At 45.5% G+C, this 10,375-nt stretch overlaps 1 protein-coding gene across 2 annotated transcripts in view; it reads left to right on the forward strand.

The window, feature by feature from the left end:
• Positions 1–10,375, forward strand: part of CLSTN2 (calsyntenin 2) — a 729,802-nt gene that overhangs the window by 547,744 nt on the left and 171,683 nt on the right. For both annotated transcript variants that reach the window (XM_086316698.1, XM_086316709.1), the window contains exons 3-4: positions 4,756–4,951; positions 6,314–6,522. In XM_086316698.1, the coding sequence (XP_086172824.1) occupies positions 4,756–4,951; positions 6,314–6,522 (405 nt within the window). The remainder of the gene's footprint in view (positions 1–4,755; positions 4,952–6,313; positions 6,523–10,375) is intronic.

Here is a 10,375-nt window from a genome sequence, read left to right on the forward strand (position 1 = left end):
ATTGAATTCCCACACACAGGTCACACACCAACTGTCCCGCCCAGGAAAGCAGATTGGAAAGCAAGATTTTAAAAGTGATATTTTCTATATGGAAGCCATTAGGTCTGATCTTTTAAATACATCATCCTCCTACTACTGTGCTTTATTAGTAATAACAAATTCTGGTGACAGGCCTCACAAAAGATCAAGACAGCCCAATGTGTCACTCACAGAGGTTGGGAACTGCAATTTTAAATATGCTTCTTCCTCAGGACTCTGTCTCAGCACATTCCTGTCTTTCAGTCTCTCTTTCAACTTGCTGTGTTTTTAATTTGCTATTTGATGTGATTCTAAGTAAAGAAAAATTAAAATTTTCAATTATTAGCATAATTTCTACCATTTATCTTTATACTATGCAATGGCAGTTTCAAATGCAAATAGAAGAGCAGTTAACTGCTATGCATCATCTCCGAAAATTACAGAATTTGCATGTCCTGGCTCAGGTATGCATGCGTATTTTATTCTTCACCAGAGCAGTGTAAATGCTACACAAGCAATACTCAACTGTTTTCATTTCACTTCTTCATATGCATATATTCTACCAATGTTCTGTCACCTTTGGCTTGCTGGTATAAGGATGGTATAAAAAGAAAAGGAATAATGGGTGGTTTTATCTTTATCTCTCTGTCATCCTTTTCAGCCTAAGTGATTGGCTACTACAGGGAGGAATATAGTAACAGAGGATATGACAGGGTTCTTTGGTCACTTGTCTTCATTCTGTGTTCATTTTCATTTAAACAGAAAGGGTAGCCTCATGGAGTTATCAGCTCCCTGCCTAGTGGATTACTCAGTTGTAGACGTCACATGCTCACCTTGCTCTCGCTGAGGTTCCTGAATCTCCTTCTCCACATCATGGGTCCACTAGAATACTCTGCTCATGGCATATCCTGACCACTAGATACGAATGCGGAGCACTGAATAGGGAGCACCTCCATTGCTTAAGAAAGACTCCTTTGTTCCATCAGATTTCATTTACAAAACCCAAGTTCAAAGATAACATTATTAAGAATTTCAGTGTGGCAGCAGCAGAGATTTCAACCATGCTTAGGGCCCTCTTGAGCACATGGCCCCTGAGTGCCTCTCCTGTTGCAAATCCATGAAGCTGGCCCTGCCCCATTGCCTCTACTCCTGCCACACGGGTCTCTGCAGTCCCTCATCCCTTCCTGCTGAAGGGCACTCCCATGTGTTACCCCCCCTGCTTGAAACTCAGTTTACTCTCCTGTGGCCTGAGTGTCTCCCTTTTTCTCTTCCTGTGATCTCAGCTCAGCCATCACATCTATCTTAGACCTCCCTGCCCAGTCTCCCCAGGTCAGGACTCTTAGCACCTCCTTCAATGCACATATCACCATCACCATCCTTCCTGACAGCAGGTGATTATACAATTCCTTAACTTCCTCCTACACTGGACTGCTATCACCCCAGGACTGGGTGGGGTTTGATCATCACTATTTCATCAGTGCTGGGAGCATAGTTCCTAACAAATATTTATGAGATGGATGAATGGGTGAATAAATGAATGAATGTTTGCAGCCAGAACACAAGAGTCAGATGAAGAGGTGGGATCAATGAGGGTGATGTATTTCACTAGGGTGAATTCTAGTTTTTGTTCAAAGGAGGCTGAGTCCCATCTCAGTCTGAGCTGGTGCAGACTAGGTGAGCATGGCATAGCCCTTGTGAACTTCACTGTCTCTTCTAGGAGGTAATGAGGACTTGAGGATTGGGTATCTTTATGCCCTAAGGGAGGGATCCCCAACCTCTGGGCCACAGACCAGTTGCCTCTTGTCAGATCAGTGGTGACACTGAATTAGAAATGGGGTGCACAATAAATGTAATGACTTGAATCATCCTGAAACCATCCCCCTGACATCCCCAATCTGTGGAAAAATCATCTTCCACGAAATCAATTCCTGGTACCAAAAGCATTGGGGACCACTGCCTTAAGGTATCCAAGCTGTTTTCTTTGTGTCTCCAGGTCCAGCAGTTACTCAAAAAATACTGGCTCTGTGGAGTTGAATTGAGCTGCATTTAGTTCCATGAAAATATGTGGCCCTGAGGTTTACTTTTCTCAGCCTCCCCTGTGTCTGGATCTCCCCTTCCTCCTTTGCCTTTTCCTCCTTCCTCTCCTTTCTTCTGGTTCAGGATTTCTGAGCCTTGAGGACTACTCTAGATGAGATCGAGTGTCTCTAACAGAGAATTGCCCTCATTCACGTTCAGTTTAATTGGACTTTTCAAAGAGAAAGGATCCAATGAGTCTTAGAATTGTGGCAATAGTTGGGAACTTCAGAGAATACCCTAGAACTAATCTGGGCACATTTACTGCTAGTATTCCCGTAACTGGCATTCATCTTGAGATAGAATCTCAAGGCAGGCATGTCAGAAGTCCATCTCTTCAAGCCCAGCCAATTCAGAGCAGAAATGAAACTTGAGGGTGGGATGAAACCCCTTTTCCCACCTTGAAGGCTGTAGACCTAGTCTTGTCCAAGAGGCAGTGCAGTGACAGAAAGGGAAGCAACCTTCTTGTTAGAGCCTGGCCCACAAACTGTCTGTCTTGTTCATTATTCCATGACTACATTTGAGAAATGGCCAGAAGGGAATGTAGTGAAAATGGAGTGTTCATAATGAAATTGAGGATCGATGAAATAATAAAAAACAAAAGCCTAAAGGTAAAATTGGTATTGATTGGCCATCTCAGAAAACATTGTTAGTAAGAGATCAGCGCATGCTTCCTGTATGTAAAATGGGGGCTTTCTCTCCTGAGTGAGGCTTGAACAGGGTTTTAGAATGTTACCAGAAGCAATTCCTGCAGTGGTCCTCTGAGAAGGCTGCTTGGAGATGGTGCAGTGAAGCAGAAAGGGTGTGGAGTTAGGACTCAGCCATATCTGGGGTTTATACCAACTTTCACTCTGTGACCTTGAGCAAGCAATAACTTCTCTGATCCTTTTTGTTGTTAATTTGTACTAATTGGTATAAAATGTCTGCCTTGCAGGTTTATTGGGATGATTAAAGCAGATCACCTGGGTGGGGGTACAAAGCTGGATGCCTGGGCAGAGCAGACATGCAATCATGTTATCCCTTCTTCTCATGGTGTCTGTTCTTTGGAGCAGCTGGGCAGGTGCCTGGTCACTCTGAATGTGAGGACCCCATTAAAATATATACAGCAGGCACCTCACCCTGGTCCCAGCAGTGCAGCTGGGACAATGTCAGACCAGGATTGGGGCATGCCAGGTAGATGCTCTCCCTGCAACATCATCTCCTGGTGCTGTTACTGATGACACAGTTGAAACCCAGCGAGTCAACATAATTTGACTAAATCAGCTAGAAAGTAGCAAACCTGGAACATGACTCAGGCCCTTGGGCTCAAGCCTACATTTTATTCACCAGCAGCCTGGACCCCTTGATGCCCATGTCACATGATGCTCACCCAGCTCTTTGCACTATGAATGGTCCTTCTGGATATCTACATATTGTCTCCCCAACAAGTCTATAAGTTCCCTCAACACAGGAAGAGAATGTGTCTCAAACCTTTAGTACTTTCCAGAACACTTACTACAGGGCTCAGAGTCAGGGTTCAAGAAGTCAATATTTGCCAGTTGAGGTAAAGAAGATATTTTCATTGCTTTATCGTTTTAATGCAGAGAAAAAGGTATAATAACACATGAACCCAGCTGGGGGAGAGAAATGCATTCATTTTACAGCATAGTCAATTCTTTAAGAAGGTGGTTTCTCAGGCTCCATGGGAATTCTGAAATTCACATAGACTCACCTCCACTGTTTGGAGAGAAGATGGCAAGCTCAGAGTGGTGTCCGTCCCAGTCCCCACAGAGAAGTAGTGGGTGAGAGACGTGAAGGGGGTTGCAGGAATGTGGGGTGCTTAAACCAGGAGTAAAGGGCAGAGCAGAGCAGTGCTGCTCACACCGACTGAGCAAACAGGTCACCTGGGGACCCTAATTAAGTTAGCAGAGGCAAACTGTTGTATATAGGATAGATTAAAAAAACAAGGTCCTACTATAGCACAGGGAATGATATTCAATATCCTGTGATAAACTGTAATGCAGAAGAATATAAAAAAGAATGTATATACATATATACGTGTGTATAACTAAGTCACTTGGCTATACAGCAGAAATTAACACAATATTATAACTCAACTATACTTAAAAAAAAAAGATATAATGGACATACTAAAAAAAATAAAAATAAAAAAGATGTAGCTCCTAACTCAAGAGGTCCAGAGTCCAGGTCCTAGGAGCCTGTAATTCTAACAAGCTCCCCAGGGATGCCCAGGTCACTGCTTCACAGAGCACACTTTCAAGAATCGAGGATGTTGTCACAGAACAAAAGACAGTGAAAGCTTTGGCCTTTTTCTCCTTTCCTCTGTAGTCATTTGTCTTTTGACTGTGGTCAAATTCCTTAATCTCATTCTGGGCAGAGGGCAGGCGAGAAACCTGCCAGGAAAACTGGCAAACTGGGATGAACAGCCAGCTCCCCTGCGTGATGACCGCCCTCCCCACCCCCTTGCTTTTTTGCCAGCTGCACTGGATGGGGGACATTCCGGTGTTACCACTGGCTCCCTAAAGGCTGCTTCCAGCTTGACAATTATCTGCGTGGAGGGAAATGGCCTAGGGCTTTTGGGTTTGCAAGTCTGGTCCAGTCGAAGCTCTGTGTGCAGTCTGGCTGTTCTTAAGACGCTTTCTGTCTCCTTCTGTCCTCCTGCAGGAGAAATCTGTGCATTCAAGATACATGGCCAGGAGTTGCCCTTTGAGGCTGTGGTACTCAACAAGACATCTGGAGAAGGCCGGCTCCGTGCCAAGAGCCCCATTGACTGTGAGCTGCAGAAGGAGTACACGTTCATCATCCAGGCCTATGACTGTGGCACAGGGCCCCGGGAGACAGCCTGGAAGAAATCTCACAAGTGAGTGACCTGATGGAGCTCCCTGCTGCCCTCCCCTGCCTGACTGTCTGTTTCGATACGCATGCGTATCACTCCTTGAAGCTCCAGCCTGCCAGACCGCTGGCTAGGTCCACAGGCCCCTGCAGGCATCAGCATGGGTCACTTTCTACCCCTCTGCTTCACGTGCAGATACTCTGACTTTACTATCAGGACTGAGGTCAGTTGTCACTTCCTCTAGGAAGCTTTCCATGATCCAACCCATCCCTGCAGAATGAGTTGGAACCTTTCCCTGGATTTCTGCCAGGCCGTATGCTTCTGTCAGTCAGCGCCTTTCATTTAGGGGTTATAGAGTGTAAAAGTGGTAGTCGCTCAGTTGTGTCCAACTCTTTGCAACCCCGTGGACTGTAGCCCACCAGGCTCCTCTGTCCATGAAATTCTCCAGGCAAGAATACTGGAGTGCATTGCTATTTCATTCTCCAGGATATCTTCCTGACCCAGGGATTGAACCCTGGCCTCCTGCATTACAGGCAGATTCTTTACCATCTGAGCCACCAAGGAAGCCTCATTTGGGGTTATAACTCTCTCAAATTGGGTCAGAGTAAGAGTGGCTCAATACTTTGGCCACCTGATGCGAAGAACTGACTCATTGGAAAAGACCCTGATTCTGGGAAAGATTGATGGCAGGAGGAGAAGGGGACAATAGGGGATGAGATGGTTGGATGGCATCACCGACTTGATGAACATGAGTCTGAGCAAGACATGGGAGTTGGTGATGGACAGGGAAGCCTCACGTGCTACAGTCCATGGGGTCACAAAGAGTCGGATGCGACTGAACTGACCTGAACTGAAGGGTGGCTCAATGAATGGACAAATGAGCCAGAGAGATGCAGGGATTCCTAACCTCCAGGATCTAATGCCTGGTGATCTGAGGTGGAGCTGATGTAATAATAATAGAAATAAAGTGCACAATAAGTGTAATGTGATTGAATCATCTTGAAACCATCCCCTCCCCACCCCCATGGACCCACCCCCCGGTCCATGGAAAAACTATCTCCCACGAAATTGGTCCCTGGTGCCAAAAAGCTTGGAGACCACTGAATTCTAGAGGAAATGCATTGCCTAAAGCTGGGTAACAAGGAAGGTCAAAGAAGCTGGGTGGGGGGTATCTCTCTGGGGTGAATTCATCTCAAAGGATTGGGGCAGGACAGGCAGAGGCATCTCAGTGGACGGGGGGACAGGGCCCTCAGACAACAGCCAACCCAGTTGTCATGATTTCTCCACTCTCGTGGCCTTGGGGCCTGAATCAGTGCCCATGGGAAGTGCAGGAGTCTGGTGGAATTCTTTCATTACTGGCCTCTCTTCCTTTCCTGTGTGTTGTCCTAGGGCCGTGGTCCATATCCAGGTGAAGGACGTCAATGAGTTTGCTCCCACCTTCAAAGAGCCGGCCTACAAGGCTATCGTGACGGAGGGCAAGATCTATGACAGCATCCTGCAAGTGGAGGCCATCGATGAAGACTGCTCCCCCCAGTACAGCCAGATTTGCAACTATGAAATCGTCACGACTGATGTGCCTTTTGCCATCGACAGGAATGGTGAGTGTCCTTAGAGAACCCCAGTGGATGGGAGCAGGGAACAGCTCCACCCCCCACCCCTCTGAAAGGTCAAGTTCAGGCTCTGAATGTACTTGGCCAAGTGATGCCTCCCTGCCACCCCTGATCTAGGCTCTGTACCCAGAACTTGGGTACATTCCCTGCACTAGAAGGGATGACTTCACATAATTGGCAGCCCAGTCAGGTCTAAAGTAAAAGTGTTAGTCACTCAGTTGTGTCTGACTCTTTGCGACCCAATGGACTGTAGCTTGCCAGGCTCCTCTATCCATGGAATTCTCCAGGTAAGAGTACTGGAGTGGGTTCCCATTCCCTTCTCCAAAACACCCCAAGATCCCTTGTAAACCTCTTTAGTGAAGAGTCTATAGAACTCATGATGCTGTGTATCTGGATGCCGAAGACAGGTTGGTTTTCTGGTAGAATTTTCCTGCTGTCATTCAAGCGTGAGCCATACCATCAACTCAGCCACATCTTAGTTTCCTGTATAACAAACTGTAACATCACTTCTGCACCAAAACCGTCTGTTCCCAAAGAGACGCTAAAAGAACAGGTGGAGATTTTGGAAACACCTTCTAAGCTGTAGATTTTCTAAACTATAGGAATCTTTAAAGCTCTTGCCAATTTTGTTTGGTTTTTGATTTGTTTCTTAATTTTTATTATAGTTGCTTTACAATGTTGTGTTAGTTTCTGCTGTACAGCAAAGTGAGTCCCCTGCACATGTACGTATATCCCCTCTTTTTTGGATTTCCTTCCCATTTAGGTCAGAGCATTGAGTAGAGTTCCCTGTGCTATACATAGGCTCTAATGAGTTATCTGTTTTACACATAGTGGTGTATATATGTCAATCCCAATCTCCCAGTTCATCCCACCCTCCCTTCCCCTCTTGGTATCCATACACTTGTTCTCTGCATTTGTGCCTCTATTTCTGTTTTGCAAATGGTTCATCTGTGTCATTTTTCCAGGTTCCACATATATGAATTAATATGCAGTATTTGTTTTTCTCTTTCTGACTTGCTTCACTCTGTATAACAGTCTCTAGGTCCATCCATGTCTTTGCAAACAGCACAGTTCCATCACTTTTGTGGTTGAGTAATATTCCATTGTATATATGTGCCACATCATCTTTATCCATTCTTGCCAATGTTCTTTTAGAATTTCTCCCCTAATTGGAATGAGGAATGAAAGACCTGTCCCACTATACCCCAATCTCAAACTAAACTTAGAAAGCCATTTGGATATTTCCCCATCAGCATTATTTTTAAAACTCATTCCAGTATAAACACCAAAAGCAGAGGCCCAGGCAGCTCAGCCCATTTCAACTCTCAATAATTTGATATTAATCAAATGATAATTATTTGCCAACTACGTTGTTTCATTATTAGCATGAGTGTGTGGTCATATGTATATTATCCTTATTTTATTTTAAACAAGATTTAACTGCTCAAAGACGTAAACTTTGTATAACCTGAGGTTCATCCACTCTGTCAATGTTTATTAAGTGCCAGGCACAGTCTGGAAACTGGGAATAGAGAGAGAAGGGAAGTCATAGCATAAGCGGGCCTGTCCACATGGAGCTTACCATCTAGCAAAATTAAAAAAAAAAAAAAAAACTAGAAAGGCAGCATCAAGGATGAAGGTGGTGCACAAAGTGTGCCCTGAACCAGACCCAGGGGTGGGCAGTGACTCAGCCATGAGCCTCCTGGTAGCCAGTGCCTAGAGGGAAATACCATCAGTCACCTGCTTGCAAATCTTCAGCGCTTCCCAGGCTTCCTGATGTTGAGACCAGGGAGAAACATACCCTGTAACAGAGTGCTCTGCATCCTGGGAATTGTTACAGATTCCCTCATCCTTGGCATCCAGGAGTTTATCATCTGTCTCAAAAGATGAAACCAATATTCATAAAGCAGATAACGTGATAATAGAGACATTTCCTTATAAGATGCTCAAACACATGGCGAGTGTCAGTCACACACCTGGGCATCACTCACTAGAGGTTAATTCTGTGGGACACAAAATCAGTGCATGAGGAAGTAAAGGAGAAAATACTGTACTGTAATTAAAGTTTGGCTCAGGATTAAGAAGCAGGTAATTTCATTTGTAGAGCCTGCCAGAACTGCTCTGGATAGCTTTTCCTACAAGGCCCTGTGACGTAGCTGATCTGTCCCCACCACACACACACACACAGGCACTCACACCCCACTGTATAAAATATAGAGTAATGCTTTGTATTTTTCCGGTCTCCAATGGTCAGCTGTGAAGTCTATGACTCTGAGAGCTCTGGAACTGGGGGAGTGACAAGTCCTTGCTATAGAGCTGGACTGGATGGGGGGAGGGCATCCAGAACTAGTGGTCAAACTGCCCTTGGCCTCCTGCCTTAGTTCTGGAGAGCCACAGCCCTGGGAGAGAGGAGATGCTAATTCCTTTATCAGAGGGTAAACTGCCCCAGCCATGAAGATAATTACTCACCTTGATGAGCCATTTTACTAACATATGCCAATTTATTTCCCTGGCTGTCTCATTAAAAGTGAGTAATGGTCCTTCGCCAGGCCTCTGCCTCCAACGTTGGTTTACAGCCTGAGATGTAGAGGAGAGCGGGCACTCCCAGGGATTGTGGGCCCTTGACGGCAAGGTTTACAAAAGCAGTTCTCCAGTAATGAAGACAGGACCTCAGGGCAGACACAGAAGCAGCTCCCATTCTAATGAGCTTTCCAGTTGGCCCTTATCCATCACTTCTCCCAGCGACCTTCCCAGCTCCTTGAAGAAGTTCTTCGCATGCACATTAGAAAAAGTACTGCTGAGTTGGGGTCCACTCATTCAGGCCCCAGGCCTTTAGGGAGATTGGCTCCAGGGCCCTTCCACCTGCCATACTCTTTGCTTGTGGGGGAAAGAAGGGAAACAGGGCATCAGGGAGGATAGATGACATGGAAGTGATTTGACCTGTCTGAACGCAAGAATCAACCTCTTCACCAGGGGTCCTTGGCCTCCCTTACCTTGAATTCCTCCCCTGAGATATCATGGCGGTAGCAGTGAGGCCTCGAGGAGAGGCAGTGCCTGTGGATGAAGTTAACAGGGTACCCGGCATAGAGTGTTCCATTCATGACACCATGATTATCAGATACTTGCCTGGGTGACTAGGACATGAAGGTTACTCACTCCCCATGGATTTTCAAGCTGAAATTATGAGCATGTAACTAAGTTTGTGGCATTGCCACCTCTTGGGATATTCTGGATCCATTTCAGATGGCTTCCAGTCCCCTGTATCTTTCTAGCACTTGGCTAGTCTCTCTCAGATTGCTAGGTTGTAGATCCTCACTTTCGTTGAACTGATGGAAAAACTGATTCCTAAAGAGTAAAGAGTTGGCAGAGTGGGGACTGGAGCCAGGTCCCCTGAATGTTTATCCCAAAGCTTTTTCACCAGTGATATTACCACTGTCCTCAGTGATATTTGACAGGAATGTATGACAATGGTATTTAAGTTCAAAAATACAAAGTTTCGTCTTAATCCTCTGCCCACCACTGTGAGAGAGAGGGAAAGAAGGAGATCCTTGATGAATTACTTAAACTCGATGTCAGATTTTCATTGTAAAATGGGAATTAAATACTGTGCCTAAGGGACTTCCCTGGTGGTCTACTTATTAAGAATCAGCCTTCCAGTGCCAGAGACACGGTTCAATCCCTGCTCAGGGAACTAAGATCCCACATATTGTGGGGCAGCTAATCCTGCATAGTGCAACTGGAGAAGCCCACATTAGCCACAAATAGAGAAAACCCGAGCACCACAGTGAAGACCCAGTGCAGCTGAAATAGACAAATAAATAAATACTGTGCCTGTGTGAGA

The sequence above is a fragment of the Bos grunniens genome, chromosome 1 (genome assembly GCF_055505025.1).
Source record: "Bos grunniens cultivar Pamir isolate PY7600 chromosome 1, Bosgru_T2T1.0, whole genome shotgun sequence".
NCBI classification, from domain to species: Eukaryota; Metazoa; Chordata; class Mammalia; order Artiodactyla; family Bovidae; genus Bos; species Bos grunniens.